General features: G+C 36.2%; 1 protein-coding gene across 1 annotated transcript in view; it reads left to right on the top strand.

The window, feature by feature from the left end:
* Positions 1 to 14456, top strand: part of ANOS1 (anosmin 1) — a 72717-nt gene extending 58261 nt beyond the window's left edge. Inside the window, exons 9-14 of the mRNA XM_053457402.1 lie at positions 399 to 545; positions 5373 to 5461; positions 8588 to 8759; positions 12068 to 12288; positions 12463 to 12604; positions 14288 to 14456. Coding sequence (XP_053313377.1) covers positions 399 to 545; positions 5373 to 5461; positions 8588 to 8759; positions 12068 to 12288; positions 12463 to 12604; positions 14288 to 14346 — 830 coding nt within the window. The 3' untranslated portion in view covers positions 14347 to 14456. The remainder of the gene's footprint in view (positions 1 to 398; positions 546 to 5372; positions 5462 to 8587; positions 8760 to 12067; positions 12289 to 12462; positions 12605 to 14287) is intronic.
* Positions 14457 to 18845: the final 4389 nt, after the last annotated feature.

Raw genomic sequence — 18845 nt, 5'->3', positions numbered from 1 at the left:
AGTGTTCTTTACATTTAGCAGAATGATGTCGTACGTGGAGGTTTCTATGGTTTTAAAGTTAATCACAAAGAAGGAATAGTTCCTGCTTCTTGTATGTAGTCAGGCTGGTAGTATAGACACCATGCTGGCTATTTACCTGGAATCAGTTTTAGGCTCCGTGATAGCCTTATGGAAAAAATAACGTAGCCAATATCCTTTATTTGTCACGGTGGCAACCTGAGCTGCAGGAAAAATAATGATTTTAGTGCTTAGGTGGTCCTTAATACATTGAACAGTCTCTACAGAACATTTTGGTAGCGTATATGATGCCGTAAGATGCCAATACGATCTAGTGATCTGCCTGCACCTGCAAGACATACTGTATGATGGCAACTAATAAATCAATTAACTATTTTCAGAGGATCAAATATCAAAAGTCAGCAAAATAAAGACGGACACTCTTGTACCACCACAAAGGAAGAGAACTGCCCGTATGCTTGAAATAGGTGCTCCATTCTTCCAGGATAACCAGCTTCAAGTCAAAGTCTATTGGAAAAAATCTGAAGGTAAGGTCAACGTTTTTTTTTTATTCATCAGTGCGTGCAAATAGGCCTCATCCAACAAACAATTTGAGTTTTTCATTGTAAAACTAAGACAATAAAAATCGATGTTGCAGCTATTCCTGCATTCTAATTTTCAAAACAAGCATTATCAGCACATCACATTTTTTTATTAGTTAATAAACACAAATCAAAGTCAATAACAATCAGGGTTAGATGAAAGTGTGGTGAATGTGGATGTATATGTATGTGAGCATTAAGTCTCAAGGCTCACCCACGATGTAGCCAAGATGAATGGCAGATTGTATTATGCGGAGTATTTGGCTGCACCATTTAACATTAGCAGAAAACTCTGCTTGACATGAACCTCGCCTGTGTCTTGACCTCACGGTGCCACGTGCATTTCCCTTCTGTGATCTGCACAGACAGGAGAAACCTGGTGATTTTGCAGGGTTGGGAGAGCAGATCATGGGTAAGATGGGAGCAAAACTGGAGCGGGAGCTGGGGTCATAAAATGATAGATGAGCTCAACACATGTGCATACCTGGGAACTACATGGGAACTTGACATGCCTCTGTGCCCCAATATATATATCCCGTAGAGATTGATTTTAAATCTCCACAAGGTACATCAAGACCCAATTAGAAATTCTGGCTGCATGGGGCCAACCATGTTTAATGAATTATAAACGGGTTTCATAACAAGTTAAGAGTAATTAATTTCACTCTTTGAAATTAAGCTCAATAGATCTAATACAGACGATATATTGTTTGTAAAAAAAGATATCATCTACGTAACATGTACATCTAAAAAGAAGGATAATATTAAAAGGCCTTCCGTCTTATCTGCGCATTCTCGATTACTCAAAGAGTGGCAAAAAGGCAGAAAACATCTGTATAAATAAGTCTGAAATGAAAGTTAATTGACAGAAGAGATACAAATGGCATTCTTTTGCAAGCGCCTTAAGGAAGAAGGGGCAAAACGAGATGCACCGTGGCTGAATTAAGAATTGGCCACAGTGATTAGTTCTGGTCTGTAGTTAATCCATTTAATCAGGGAGGAATGTCAGGTTTTTTAGTTATCCTGAAGCTTTTCTTAAAACAGACGAATCAAGGTTCATTTCAAAACTGTATATTTTCATAGAGATTGAGAAAAAAAATACAAAGATCTATCACAGCAAAAATGCATCTGGTAGTCTTACTTAATGGATATGTTTGTAAAAAGTAATGCTTTTCTAGCGTTACCTTTCATGTTTTGCTTGTTTTAGCTTTCTTGTTCTATAAGTGTATGTGTAAATAGATAGTTTATATATATATATATATATATATATATATATATAAAAAGACTAAAACCTCATCCGTTCTGCTCATTGTTCTTGTACTAGACAGATGTGCAGCAGTACTTTATACTGATTGGCACATTTAGTGCTCTTAAAGTTGTAAAGATTATTGGTACTACTTCTAAGTTGCTTTAACAAGTTGGTAAATATTTATTGAGAAGTTTCTTAAGTAAGAGCACAAGTTAAAATCACTCGAACTCTCAGTATTTCGGTATTTCGACTTGTTATTCTAGCTAATTCTGTTTAAGAAAACAGGTTTGTATCAACAGTGGTGTAAAAACGGGGATTAAGAGGTATACAGGGAACAAGCATCCAGGCCATGAATCCAAGGGAGAAACATCTCAGCTCCCTCTGCCGCTCATGTACCTGCACATACGTTGATGAACCTGGCAGTTCTGTAACCCCTCCACCCCCAAAACAAATCACCTTTTTCCATGCATGTCTAAGTACCCTAATTCTCTAACAAAACCGAGGTTAGAAGACGTGAGCTCTGCATTAACCCTGTCTTTTTCCCCTTCAAGTAAGTGCCAGGGTGGAGTGAGGTGGTCACTTGTACAATTTTTAAGGCATTGGCCCCCATCATCTAAATACATAGCCAAGCGTCAGCGCAGTGAAAACCAGTGTTTTTGATCATATCAAGTTATGTATTCGTATCTGGTTATTACGTAACGCCAGAAAAGCATAGTCTCTTGCAATTTTTATTTGCATTATAAAATAATACTTTTGATGAAGTTTGAGTGAGACACAAATGAATGGAATGAGGTCACATGCATATTAAATACACAGTTACGGAACAAATAAATAAGCATCACTGAACACAGAGTATACAAGTCTAGCCTGCAACATAAATGTAAACCAGCATTTCGTGGTTATGTTTAATCATGAACAAGAATACGGTTATATTTCAGAAAAATGATGTAACACAAAAGCTGGCTTTATATTTACTGAACCAGCGTGTAGATTGCCCAAGACTTTGTTTTTTTCTATTTAGATGCATGCGGGGGCTCACAATCACGGTGGTTCACCGGCAGGAGCAAGAGGTTACTTGCTGTGTTCTTCTAAAAACTGATTGATGACAGTGTTCTTCATTAATAATTATGCCCCTATTTACGTTGAAAGAAGTGTGCTTGTGGTTGAGCCACAGTTCCGTAAACTGAAGCTCTTCTAGAAAAAAACTTTGTTTTAGCACTAGTAATAGGTGCAGGTTGTAAAAAAATGAGGATTTATCTTTAATGAGTTGTTTGTATGTAGGAAGGCGCTATAGGATACAACAGGCTATTATATTGATCATATAAAGCCACCACCAAGACTACTAAGTTTCTTTGATGGCTTCCTCCAAAACCAAGTAATAAGAAGCATCTTGTTGCATGCTGGACATTGATCAGTACTAGCGATGATCCTTTCAGATGAGGCATTACTGTATAAATATGTTAAATTAAGCAGAGTAGGTAAAAACAACACCTTTCAAACATTATGATTACAGGAGGTAGAGGAACATGCACGGCAGATACAAGGCATTCAGGATTGAACTAACAAACCAGGGCCACCCATTCTGCTTGGAAACATGTGCGGGGGTAAAATGTGTCAATCCTTTATTGGCCTCTCTTACCATCTGTATATTCAGAGCTCACTTTAAAAGGCTACCATGCTTGGATGCAAGTGATTGTAGTTGCGGGATTTCTGAAACCTCCAGAGTCTACACATATGGAACAAACCTGCACGTTCTTCAAAGCTATTCTGAATCACTAAAGAAAAAAAAAATGTCATTCCTTTGAATCTTAAGATGGATATCCGTGTTCCGGAATCAATACTACAAAGTAAAAGGAGGGGGTATTTTAATGTATTTATCACCAAAATGCAATGCCCCCCCCACTCAATTATTTCTGTACATTCACTTTGTTTCAATTATCAGTACACATGTTCTGTATATAAAGAATGACCTATATCGAGTGCAGACTGCAAATTTTCCTGTCAGCTCCGTATCGGGGATAAAACAGGAACATTAAAAGAAATGTATTTATTATAGTGATTGATATAATGTCTACCAGAAACAAATGATGGATCCGATGTAGACAATAATTATTCATTTGCATTTTGGTAATGTGCATGTACTGAGTTTTTTAAGTTATTGGTCCTATTTCACTTTTATTATATCCATAGTGACTGGAGCATATTTATGACTTTTACAATAAATAAAGCTAAATAAAAAAGGAACCATATTGTTAAAAAAAAACCCAGAATACTTTTTATTCTGCATAGAATACAACTTTATATATATATATATATGGGAAAGAGCACCTATAAAGATGCCCCCCCCACCTCCTGAAGATGTATAAGAGCATCTTTTAGTATTTTAATTTAACTTAATTTATTACATTGTATTTATTCAACATTAATATACTTTTGCTTCTAACCTTCTTGCTTCTGTAATAGGAACAAAAGTAATTAATATAAACTTTAGAATGTAGACAGCTGCGGCACATACCATTTAAACAAACGTCTTAATTAGTCTTTCATTCTCGGATCAAATAGCTTTTGTGCGACACGGGATGCTATTTAGGTTTTCTTTTCTTCGCTAATCCTTTGTTTATTCTTTCAAAACCATTTACAGCTGTACAGATAATACTTTTTTTTTAGGTCATTCATAAATGTATATATTTTTTAGAAAATCATAATTTAACTGTGGTTATTAATAACTCTGAAATCAGTGGTTAAGCTGTCTAAACTCTATTATATTACAATTATCAGTACAAATTAAATATTGTTTAAACTGACATATGTTTTGAACAGGTGACTGCAGGAGGTTCATTATGCAGTGGTAGTAAAGTTTAAAATAAAAGCTATTAATCTTATAGCAAATACAGTATTGATTCCAGCCCAAGACAGCAGACACCGTGTTTCTAGAATGATACATTGCGCGTTTCTCATTAACACCAATGGTAATAGTTAATTACAATATAGACTTTGGTAAGTTCAGTGCTATAAACAGTAAAACTTAAATATACTTAAAGGAAAGTGGGTTTTATTTGATTTTTGCTCCAAGAAAGACCCAGACCTGTAGGCTACCATTGTAGGTAGTTATGTGATAATTTGGGTGGCTTCCCCTCCTTAAACACCACACTGAGCTGACTCTTTATGGCAATGCTAATGAAGTCCCATTTATCTAATGAAGTCCTTTCCTCTATATACTTTCATTGGTCCTGCTTGGTGACGAAGATATTAGACTTAGATATTATGTTGTTTGCCATAAGACAGTATGATACGGGTGTTTGTACAAAATATATGGGTAAGATAACAACCACTAGGTGAAAAGTAGGTTTATAGCTCCCTTTAAGGTGAAATTGTGTTGGTGAGCTGTTTGCATGTATGGGTTCCTATGTACATTTTATTATTTCAAGGGTATGGTATCTTTAGTTTTACACTATACTGTATTTTTTAAAAATATTATTTCCATTAAAAAACAGAATTCTAAAATTGATTGTCTTTTGCCTTAGATTCCGTGCCAGCACTGTATCATGTACAATGGATTCCAGAGTCATGCACGCACAATGAAACCAAAGGACAAGAAAAAGCAGTAACCCAAGTAAGTGATCGTGTGATATTGTTGACTGTGATCAAGAGATATGATGACACAATCATTCCTGTTGACGTCCACTGCTTCCTGTTGGGCGGTAGAACCTTTCTCTGTCTCACTCTACTAAACCTGGGTACTAAACCCGGCCATTGAAGTTATAGATATCGCAGCTTTTAAAGATCTTTTAAAATCACGTGATTATCAGCAATGACAGATGTGCTCAGTGTATGAGAACCTGAATATAGTTCTCAATGGAACTTGAACAGATTTCTTTAGTAAGCTTTAGTAGAATAGTTAATATAAGTCCTAATCATGCTTTCCTTGCAACTTCATCTTCCAGGATATTGTCCTGTTGAAAATGTTTATAAATGTTTATAATTATTATTATTAATAGTAGTACTACTACTAATAGATTTATATAGCACCATTATCGTTCACAGTGCCGTACAATGGTAAGAATGTAAATCTTACAATTTATAAGGTACTGATGCTATTTTAAAAGTGCAAATGTTTGAGGTGGACCAGCCTTATTAAGTATAAACATTGACTGAATAAATAATATTACTAGACAAATGTACAGACTTACTAAAGTGCAAGAGGGTATGTAGTGAGGCTAGGCACGGTGAAGCAGAGGTAGTTGAGGGAGAGGACTGTTGTGTAATAGGTTTCCTGAAACAAATGGTTTCAAGGACTGGATGCTCTATGAAGAGATACGTAACACTAGGTATGCTATTCTTCGCTAACAGCCACGTTCCCCTCAGGTTGAGCCTTTGGGGTTGTGCGGCCATCTGGACTTGGTAGAAATTCAAAAAGGAGCTAAACTCACTTTAGGTACTGATCTTTACCAATAACAGCCATGTCCCCCAAAGACACTAGCAGGGGACAGTCTAAATCAAAACACTGGAAGCACACTAAGCTCATATATCTAACCCATAGAACAGGCAAAGTACTAATGACTATAGACAGCTTATAAAGGGTACATAAAGATGGAGGAAGCGACACCCAAGGGAGTGTCCTATACAAGTGTGTTTGGGGCGGAGTCTAAGAAGTTAATAGGAATCCTGTGACAGGAACTACCTGTATCCCGACTGGGTACACCCACCAGACGAGCACGGGAACATGAAACTTTAACCGTCACGCTGGACTGGCATCGAAGACAGCAGGAAACATAGCTCTTTGGGAACCTCTGCGGCCCTACTTTACGGCCCTGACAAGAACTAACTTTATTGAGGAAACAATCACTAACAAGAGCCTCCAAGAGCCTTTCAATAGGCTGGTGTTGAGTTACGCCACCATATGTAAATCATATGCAAATTAGTTATAACAGAAAACCACACAAACTTACACAATCCTGCCATCAGAACCAATAATACTGGTCAGACAGGCAGGCGGAAGAGGGGAACTGGGATCTAGAGAGCTCCGGCTCTCTCACTGTTACCACCCTGTACCCCTAATTAGGTACAGGGTGACTTAAACATAGATCCACACAAAGGGAATCAGATATTGCACTGCAATTAGTGTCCACTGTTTCTTTCTGGAAGTATGTAATGCATTCCAGCCTCCAAGCGCCCCCCCCAGTCCCAAGTCGTGGAGGGTTCCATGACAAATCCTATCCAAGGGGCAAACCCCTTGGGAGTGAGAAATAACGTTTAAGCAATAAGGCTATTCCAACGGATAGAGGCAGCCCTTGAGAACTCATGAGCTTTAACGGTAGAGATTAGAAGAGAGGTAAAGATTATTAGATACAATTAAGTACATGGAAGATGTGTATTCATAGATGAGTATGACATCGTAGTTTTGTGACGAATGCATACTTGTAATTAATTATTACTATACACAGCAGCAAAGTGACCTGCAAACTGTGTGTTTTTCATATCCATTGATCCTACTGTACCAGATTTAGTTTAGTGAAACAAAAAATGTATACGTTTCATGTGCTCTTCAATATATTTGACCTCAGTACTAAATAATGTTTTGTGATGGCTTCATACCTGAAAACAAAATAATTCCTTCATGCTTCCAGTGTTGAAACTGGATCTGATTAGTAAACCAACAGGGTATTTTGAAAGAAGTTGCTAGATGTATCCTAAACTGGCCTTTTATGCTGGATTATGTCTGCCTTCTCACTTGTTTTGTTTGGATTAACATTCACATTCACACCGTGTTACAAAGAGGCTATCGTGTCATGGGAATTTCGGTTTCTTTTAGAAGTTGTCAGCTTTGATGCGATACAACCCAGGTGATTCATAATCCACATTGAAGAATTCCAGAAATATTATTTCATTTTAGTAACCACCCTTACTGGGAAGAAAACACCTCTTACTTACCATAGAATGCTGGCGGACAGTTTATTCCTGTACAGAAAACGTCTTGGACTGGATTTAATATTCTAGGATACATTTTTCAAACAGTTCTTTCATAGTTTGATCTTTCCATAGTATAGTATAGTGTAATATTCTACAATATCTTGTATTATTTCTTAACACAAAAATCTACAAAACCAATACCAAGAGCAAATCCAGACAATCAAAAGTTTTCCCTTAAAACCTACCCTACCTACTGGATTCTACGTACAATGATAAATATATCGCTGTACAAAATTACAGATCTTTTACTTTTTTTTTACTGAAACATAAAATATCTCTAGTTTTTGTTACAAATTAATCATTACTTAAGCCACACCATAGACTTGTGGACAATATACTATCTATTTCAGAAAGTTTCAAATGGAAAGTTCCGATAGAGGCCGAAAATATTTTGGCATTCCCGAAATGCCAGACTTCATTTTAAATGCAAACGTACACAGATGGGTAAATGTTGAGTGATAATGGAGCCTCTTCTTGGCCTATTTTGTCCTTCTATCGTGTAATACCGATTTTCTTATTCAGGTTCCAATATAGCTGAAACCAGGAGATGATTTTTAGCTGTAATTGTATGATTTCATGAACATTTTTTTTTATCGTGATGATTAAACTCTTTCTTTCTATGCGTTGTGAATTAAAAATGGATCTCAGATGTATGGCTTGTCTAGCATTCAGCTAGATGCACATTTTTGTATTGCGCATGTAGAAGAAATAATGGGCACGTGTCTCTTAAAAAAAACTAATTCTTCATTAATTCTATTTTCTTAAACAGGATCACCATATAATACTACCTGCGCTAATGTTTTCCTGCAAGTACAAAGTTACCATCCAACCAGCAAGATCCAAAGGACATGTGAAGGCTGAAAGTATCTTCTTCACGACTCCTCCATGTTCAGCTCTGAAAGGGAAAAACCACAAACATATAAACTGTCCAACGGATGGCGGTAAGGAAATGCCTGGCACACCTTTAATTACTACTATTTATTACGTTTTGTTATACTGTACCTTGAGACAGATCACTTTCTTTTACATTAATTAGTTTGCATTGAACGGTATGAAATTGATGGGAAGGGTGCTTTATTTCTAGCACATTACAATAATAAGGGAAAAAATCACACAATTATGGTATTATTTATGTTTCATTTATCAAATTAAAAAAGAGGTGTCATCGCCTAGAACCGGTAAAAATTCCCAGAAGAAAAAAAAAACAACAGCTACTGACACTTGTATCCTTGGAAATGTGTTTTTCACCATTATTGTATGAGTTATTCTTACCCAACCTCCTCCTGGATTCGTCTATTAGGATTGGGATGTGATGTCTAATTAGTGTAAAAGGTTTGAAAACTTGCTAATGGTGTGGGAAAGGGCAAAGCATTTCCATCTAGACAAAACTGAGTGACAATAGCAGTATAGCGACAAGCAATTCGAGGGAATGTAACGAACTGTAGAAGAAATATATAAATATATGAAAAATAGGCTCATTAAATAAGCAAAACATATGAAAAAACATTTTATTCATTTACTTTTTAATTACCGTATTTTTCGCTCTATAAGACGCACCTGCTGATAAGACGCACCTAGATTTTAGAGGAGAAAAAAAAGGAAAAAATATTTTGAGCTAAAAAATGGGCTAAAATATTTATTACAATAACTGAATAAGCTATGAACACAGTAAGACACACACAGACACAGTAAGACACACACAGACACAGTAAGACACACACAGACACAGTAAGACACACACACACACAGTAAGACACACACACACAGTAAGACACACACACACAGTAAGACACACACACACACAAACACAGTAAGACACACACACACACAGTAAGACCTCCCTCCCTAACCCCCCTTCTCAGGATCTCCCCTCTAACTCCCTAACCCCCCTTCTCAGGATCTCCCCTCTAACTCCCTAACCCCCCCTTCTCAGGATCTCCCCCCCCCGCCCCGGTCACTTACCTTAAACTCCTGTGTTGGAAGCGTGAGGCGTTTGTCTCGGGTGCCGGCGCTTCACTGCTGAGCGCCGGCGTCTGACGTCATATGCCGGCGCCCAACGTAAAGCGCCGGCACCCGAGACAAACGCTTCCAACACAGGAGTTGAAGCGCTGAGGCAGGCGGCGGTGGCGGCGGTGGCCGCCGCCAGCAAAGGATTCCTGTATATCTGTCAGGCAGGGGGGCCCGAGAGTTGCCGAGCGGTTGTCTTCAGCAACCGCTCGGCACCCCTTGGGCCCCCCTGACTGGCAGAAATCCAGGACTCCTCTGCTGGCGGCCGCCGCCGCCTGCCTCAGTTGCGACCCCGGATTTATCGGCGTATAACACGCAGGTAGGGTTTAAGCTAATTAAACTGATTTTAGTTAAAAAAGTGCGTGTTATACGCCGATAAATACGGTATATCGTTGCCCCCCCCCTCCCTGCCTGCATCTTCGCTCCATAAGACGCGGCTGATTTTTCATCCTACTTTGGGAGGAAAAAAACTGCGTCTTATGGAGCGAAAAATACGGTATTTTATAACCATACATGTAGCTACACACAATAATAGTGACCAGTTTGTTTTAGATTCTCTCCAGTCCCAGTACTCTTACCTAGAGAGATTTTTTTTAAGTAGTTAAGTAGTAATACAAAAATGACCTCCTATTATATTCTTCTTTGCTGTATTTTGTAGCCATGATCTTTCTACAAAATGATAATTGTACAATAGTAGCTTTACAGAAGGATTGCACGCTTGTGAGTCTTCTCTGTTGCTAAAGGCTTACTCACAGTCTGCTAAAACACTGTCTAGGAGGTTTTACTTTGGCGGACAGCAGTGTTTGAATGTAGACTTTGCTGAGGGATCATGCGATATTAAGGTCTATTTGTGCTCTAGTTATGCGTTTGGTGCACGTCAGAGACAGAAAATCAGAATAACTTAATATTGAAATATTAACTACAAATAATAATAGGTATTGACGATATGTCAAAAATAAAATGGTGACATTTACTTTCAATTGTACATATAGCCACCAGGTTGTCAAGAATAACACACACACACACACACACACACACACATATATATATATATATATATATATATATATATTTCCTCCTTTGCCTTATATGGAGTAGTATTTTATTAAACATAGTCTATGTTTTTGCTGTTTTGGTAGCATATTTCCAAACAAACTATCTGTCATGTGAAGCAGTAAGGTATTTCTTAGGAAATATAAAGTTTCAGTCAAGAGTTCCTTGGTTATGGTCCTTATTCGAGAACAAGCGTATGTGAGCCACTAACACACTTGGACTGGAGTGTGTGTATATTGTTATTCATAGAGTTTTTTAGTCCTGTTTAAGGTAAATGGCTCAGATATTTTGGAACGTCCTTAGGTGGTGTTAGTACAAAGTTACGTTTAAGAGTAAGCTGCCAGAGTTCACGTTAAAGTCTCTACACAAACCCCAGGGTTTAAAAAAGAAAACCACCTGGTTGTAACCATTCTCCACAATTGTTGTATCCGCCAATACAAAATAAACCATTCTGGCTTTGATGTTATTGCAGTGGATTCCCTCGTATCCCATTGGAATGTAAACTCTTCAGGGCAGATCTGTCTCGGTCAATCAAATAATGTATATTGGCAAACGTTTCCAATTGATGTTTTAAATCTTAAAGACTTAGAACAAATAAAGACTTTCTTTGTATATAGTGAGGTGTTGAAGTTTAGTTAGCAGTCTTTCATACTTTGTTGGTTTTGCAGAGATTTCACATTGAAGTTTACTGCAATTCAGTGAAACGTTTGTGAAGTCTTGCCAGATATTGGTAGGGGCTTTTCGTGTTGGCATAACCGCACATAGTCATCATTCTACTCGCAGGGAGTTAACTCGTTTTCAGAGCGAACTGGAAAAACCTTCAAAACAGTTGCTTTAAGTATAAAAACAATTTCTATTAAACATGCAGACAAAAGTCTGGCAAAGCCCCATGGCACACATTTTGTTTAGCTAAATATGTCTCTCTTTTGCAGTCTTGGGTATGGATGAAATCCACGAGCCATGTATAAATTACTTGCAAGAGATTAAAAAACAGTCCAATATTACTGTTTGTGCGACTTGGCGTTTTGTTCTTGAAAAAAAAAAAGCTTTATGGAAGTAATAAAAATACCCCATATTTCTGCCCATCTGCACCAATTAAATATACAGAGAATCCATTTGCAAAATTTCCATAACTCTCCTTGTATGTATGTTTAGCATGCTGATAATGTTTTGATATTCGTCTTTGCAGGGCAAGTGGTGTCCAAAGTTTTGGCAAAACCAGAAAACCTCTCTGCCGCATTTGATGTCCTCAATGGAAACATCACTGGTCACTTTACATGGAAATTTTCCAAAGTGCATCTTCATCAGCCTATGACTGGCTTCCAAGTCACATGGGCAGAGGTTACAACAGAAAGTAGGCAGAACAGTTTGCCGAACAGTATCATTTCCCAGTCCCAAATACTGCCAGCGGTAAGATATTTATCTTTTTGGCAGTATTTCATCCCTATTATTTATTATGAAATTAATAATACTAATAATAATAATGAAGTATGTATAAGGGCTAATTTCATTTTTATTTACTGATCTTCTTTTATAATTTTATATAGTTTTATTTAACATGTACAATCTCTTCTTGTCACACAGGACCATTATGTTCTTACAGTTCACAACCTTAGACCATCAATGCTTTACAGATTAGAAGTTCAGGTACTGACAACAGGAGGAGAAGGGCCTGCAACAATAAAGTCTTTCCGAACGCCAGATTTGCTGCCGCCGTTACCTCACCGTAAGTTTATTTTTCATTTTACCTACACAAAGACCGATTCTGGTGCAAAATTCTAAAAGTATCATCACCATAGAAGCATGTTTCTACTGACCATTGCATTGGTTGGTATCAATTGGTGCAGTTATAAAGTGAAATTAAACCTGGTTAAGAATGTTTTCTGTAGGAATTGCTAGAATAATCTTTCTCTGTATATCCCAGCATTCACAATTATATAAGTAAAAAAGAAGAGTGAAATTCTTCCAACGGAAGCGATAGAGGTTAATACAGTGAAGGAATTTAAACATGCATGGGATAGATATCCTTAAAAATAAGACAAGACCAAGCACTAAATAGTTGTTATAGCAGCTGTTTTACAACTATTTAGGTTTGATTAGGGTTATAAAATGCTCAAATCCCTGCATTAAGAAAACCTCTGATTTATGCAGTAGAAATCTATTTAGAAGGAAGCTTTATGAATTTAGAAGCAGCTGAAGAAAATACCCAGATATGTTCTTAAGCAACCTTTGACATCTTGGAATCCTTAAACACAAGGCAGACTCAGAAAGTAAAAACAGTTTGGCTAGGGGAGAGTGTTTGTACCATTATCATCCACAGCTGCATAGAAAAAAAAAAGCGGAGTAATTGGCAATTAAGACCAAAGTTGTGTTTGTTGTTAAATTCCTCCCACCGTTTACATTCTTCATTTTGCGTTGAGTGCACACAAGCAGTAAAGCGAGGGAGCTGGAAACTACGTTTTGTCATCTTTTTATGGGAGACGATCCTTGTGCAATCCATCAAAAAGCTTATCGTACACTTGCCGTTCTGAAATAATACCAACTTTAATATTAAACTATTTTCAGCCAGGAGAACATGATATCTAAGTCATGTTCTATGAAATGGCTCAAATGCACTTTGTGTTGCAATGTTTCTGGATGTTATATTTTAAATACTGTTTCACTGCTTTGTTTTAAGGGTAGACCAGTTAAATAGCAAAGATGTAATTTGCAAATTTAAATAAATGTTTTTTGATTAATCATGTTATGTCTGCAAAACCATTCAATGCCCTCTTCTGAATCTAACTTTGAAACCTTCTGCCCATCCCTGTCTAGACATATATAAGTTCTGGGGTTTGAGCCATTAAGCAGATTCAATAGAACCAAAACCCCATACAGGATTATTACCCATACACACCCCATAAAGGCACACAAAACATACATGTAACATGTATATTGTATTAAAACGCATACTGCAAGCTTCCGGACCTTCCTGTCTGGACTTTTAACTTCATCACCTCTTCCCTATGACAAGGATATCATACTATTAGTGTATGAACTCCAATGTTATTATTTTTCTATATTCTCATTGTTGAAATGCAGTACCTTTTCTAACGTAATTGTAATTTATATTTATAGATTTAGGCTTAAGTAAAAGTGCATGCTATAGTATATATATATATATATATATATATATATATATATATATATATATATAGTAGAAAGTAGAATATGTGTTTTCTTAAACCAAAATGATCAAAGAAATCTGTACTCTCGGTTTTAATCTCTACATATAGTGTGGCAAAATACGACATTAGAATGATAGAATATATTTATCGTATGTAATGGTGTATAATATTTACAAATTGTGTATTTTTTCTTTCTTTTTTTTTCCATTTCTAATGAAAATATGTTCCTTTCTTTTTTTAAGGGCCACACCTCAAGCAGCACCATTCACACCACTACAAACCGTCCCCAGAAAAAATCTGAGGCCAGTTTTTGTTCGATCTAAGAAGAACTTTGCATGGAAGTGGAAAGCATGGAACTGACATGGAGGAATAATGTTTTATCAGAAGACTTTAACTTCATGATAATAGGGAGAAAAAGTACGCTGGAGAATAATTTTCTTTCCGTGTGTAGAACCTCCTTAAAGCCTACCGAAGGAGAATATTCAATATACCAGTTTGTTTTTCCCTATCATTCATGTTTCACATAGATTTCAAAGGTGCAGTGAATAGCATGTTTTTAATGTGTACCAATATTCTTTGTAGTTGACCCTAGGCCAAAGTGGTAAACACCTCACTATATTGAATACCCTTATGGCACTCAACAATTTTGTCTGTGAATAATATATATTGTAAATAAAACATATTATAGTTATTTAGGTTAAGAAGAGGAGGCAAATTAAAGCAATAATATAAGTGAATGTCATACAAAGTATATTCATTGAGAAACCATAATGAAATTTATATAGCACTCATTCCAATGACTTAAGATCTCAACAAGAGTTACAAATATGTTACTATATTTTCAGTCTGATGAGTGGAATTCAGCATAGTTTGAAATAATTAACAATTTTAAGTCATTTTTTTTATATACCTTGTTTCACACAATTGAGTAGGAATTGGATGAAAAAAAATACACATTTATTGTATAATGCTTAATAATTTTGTTTTGGTTTATGAAATTTAATATATATTTATATATATCACGTGAACACTCCTTTATACAAATGGCATTTACAAATGTGTACCTAAATATTAACAGAACCTTTTTTTTGGTTGGATTGTTGCAAGTTTGCGAGAAAATAACATCCAGATTAAACAATCTATGAAAACAAAAACTCAACAAAGTTACGCATTGTAACATTCTGAACTAAAGAGCTTTGAAGTATACATACATAACGCATGGTGAAACATGTTACAATAATGCCTCTGTGATGAGGTGAATTCTAGTTGAAAATTATGTTCGCTAAATGGCGTAATTACTAGGGATATTATGGTACCACGCAGATGATTAACTCAAATATGGACCATATTTTTTAGCTTTATGAAAATTGTTCTCTTAAGTCAGTACAGCTGGACAAGTCAGTACAGCTGGACACTTTAAATGAGATATGTACTCATGTTCTCTCTTTTTAATTCATGCATTTTAACTATTTCTTTAAAAAAAATAACAAAAAATACCCTCTGTAAAGTAGTGCATACTGAGCAAGCCAACCCTAGCAGTTGTTTCTTAGTCACGTGATATTATACATATATTAGGATGTTGGTATAAAACATTTATATTTAATTAATTGTAAGAACATTTAAGAACATCATCTATGTGCTGTATTTTGTTAACAATACATGTTTTTGATGATTTTAATTACTTTATTTTTTCAGTAGACATATATGAACAATATAAACATCTAACTGCAAAATATGATCCTTTAATTTTGGAAAACTTGTAATAAAATTGTATTTCTTTAGTGAAACCTCCACCTTTCCCTTTGTATCTGTTATTTATTATTCCCCCCCCCTTTTTCTCCTAGTACCATTTTTGTTGACATTACATATGTACATGTGTTCTGTATTTCTGTGTATGCACAACGAAGAATTGTAGACATTGCCACGGTGTGAATAAAATGTTGCATGTAGCAAACGTAACATTTTATTTAAGTTGTAAAGTATTATTGCTGTTATATGTGTTTTTTTGCATGTCAGAATTCCGGTCATTTGTTGGCATGATTTGGGTCAAATTTCCTATATAGCGTTATACATCACAAAAACAAAATCTGTTTTCTTCCATAAAATACGGAAATGTAAGCAGGTGAAACCTGCATCTTATTGGATGTGGAAATCATGTTTCTGATAAGTCTTGGCAAGCATGTATTTATTTATATATGTAACAAAGAAAACCTTTCATTTGTGTCTCCCAGTGATAAGTTTATAAAATTTTAAAAAAAAAACTGTGTAAAGAAAATTTTGTAAAGAAATTTCTAAATGTAAATAATCTTATGTTAGACATTTCCATGTTAGAATTTGTACATAATGTTTATGTAATAAACTTTCCTTACATGTAAAAAAAAAAAAACACCTTTGCGTTATACTTAATTGACTTTTTATATTCCTATTACAGTTTTAAAAAACTGACATTTGGCCTTAATGATGTGTTGTCTGTTGGTAGGATGATCGAATTCCAAATATAAAAACCTAGAACTTGATGTTAGATAAGAACCATTCGGCCCATTTAGTCTGCCCCTTTTTCCTGATGTAAGGACTCAAACTTTAATCGGTCCTTAGTCTTGTCATTGATTCAGATCCCATGAGAGAGAGAGAGAGAGAGAGAGAGAGAGAAATTATTTCTTTTGGAACTTACCCTTTTTCTGGTAGCACAACTCCCACCCCATTAATAAGTGTTCTGGTTTTTATGAAATACAGTGATTTTGACTGCTGCATATTTTCTTTATGTACATGTTTATCTAATGTTACATTTTCCCAATCAACCTGATCAAACCAATTTGTTACTTCCTTGTGTAAGCCATTTAATGCCTGGGATTTATTCTCCAAGGGAGACCCTGACTATGGAGAAAGAACGTAACAAGCTCTATCCTGAATCAATTAGCAAGGGCCTTATACACCTATGTGTCCTCTAGGTCAGCAGATAAATTAGGTTTAGTGTAACATTACTATGTAGAAAACTGAATGTAATGCACAAAAACATTACATTTGTTTGAATTAATTGTGAAGTTTGTTAATCACTCTAAAAGGCAGGACTGCCATTAAGCCGTCTACATTTTTCCACAGTGTGCTTTAAATTACATAATGATTTCCTTTTAAGGCACGCATTATCTGGGACATTTGGTTTAATTTTGAGTTTGGAATATGTCTGTTTTGGGCATATGGGTTCATGATCTCGCATCAACTGAAACAATAAATCAGAGACTGACTATTTTTTTTACAACTGATCGTTCAACTAACACTGGAAATAGTACAGCACAAAGATTTTGGAAGAAAAGTAAAAAAAAAACAAAAAAAAACATTCAAGTGAAATATCAATAGAATAAATAAACTCTCCACATGTAAAGTTACATTTTATGATTATAATATAAAATTATTGTTCATTTGCTTAAAAAAACAATCATAGCCAGAAAACACAGAGAAAAGGAAATATAGTATAGGACACAAAGCCTTAGTGTTTACTTCATATCCATTGACCCATATTGTTTACATCTGTGGTTACCAGCAACATGTTTATGCGGATTATTGTCAGTGTTTTAAAATCTGTTCCAGAAACATACATAGTTCAGATAAAAACTATTATTTTAGACCACCAAGAATGTTGTGAATATTAACCTCCTTACATTGAGAACGGTTGTGTCTGTAAAGTTAAGATTTGTTTGACAACAGTAGCAAGTAAGCTAACCACGCTCAGTGTTAAATGATCATTGTTCATCTCATAACAGGAAGCATATTATTTAACTTGCATGGAATAGGCATATGGTTATCCTGGATCTATGACGAAACCAAGGACTGGTTAAGGTTTTAGTCTTTGCATCATGAAAAACAGGCAGACTAAATGGGCCAAATGGTTCTTAAATGCTGTCAAATTCAATGTGTCTGTATCCCCTAAATAACAATCAGGAGTGTAACTAAAAACCACAGGGCCTTGATGCAAACAAAATGCCCCATTACATTACATTTATTTATAAAGCGCCGGCAGATTCCGCAGCGCTGTTACAGTCAGTAGAACAATTTCACATACAGAAACACACACAATAACAAACTGGTATAAAAGGAGAAGAGGGCCCTGCTCTTGCGAGCTTGCAATCTAGTCGGTGGTTGAGGGGAAGTGTAACAATAGGAGAGGACTGCTGTTGATCTGGTTCCGTTGATGCGTTGTAGCCGCTTTCTGCAGTGGTACCTGGTATGTTGTTTCCCTCCAGTTTAACGCCAGGTTAACGCTGAAATAGCCACTTATGATGAAGCCACGTGGGGTAAGGCCACATCAGCCATGTTTCCAAGCAAGCTTGTTTCCAAGTGAGGCCTGGGAATTTATTGGGCTGCCTCACAAGTGGTCAGATAAGGTAATTGCATACAGGAGGCAGATGTTTCACACCTTGGCTAACAAATGCAATTAAGCTAGACTAGAGGGCATTAAATGTAACCCTTTGATAGAAGCAGGGTATGGAGACAGGCAGGATACAGACTTCCTGGGTGGAAAACAGGGGTAACAGCAGGAGATGAGGGGTTCAAATGAAATATGCGATATTCATACCAGGGGGTCAACAGGGGTAACAGCAGGAGATGAGGGGTTCAAATGAAATGTGGGATATTCATACCTGCCATTATTTCCCCCACACAACTGGTCTGTGCCTTCTTTGCCCCTTCCAATATACAACATATGTAAACACACTTACACAAATTACACACACTCCATCTCACTCCACTTACACAATGACACATTCATGCTCATACACACACAATCACACATGCATGTTCTCACAC

This window comes from Spea bombifrons, chromosome 2 (assembly GCF_027358695.1).
Source record: "Spea bombifrons isolate aSpeBom1 chromosome 2, aSpeBom1.2.pri, whole genome shotgun sequence".
In the NCBI taxonomy this organism is placed as follows: Eukaryota; Metazoa; Chordata; class Amphibia; order Anura; family Pelobatidae; genus Spea; species Spea bombifrons.
Note: the sequence above shows the minus strand (reverse complement) of the source record. Positions and strands in the feature narration are given on the sequence as shown.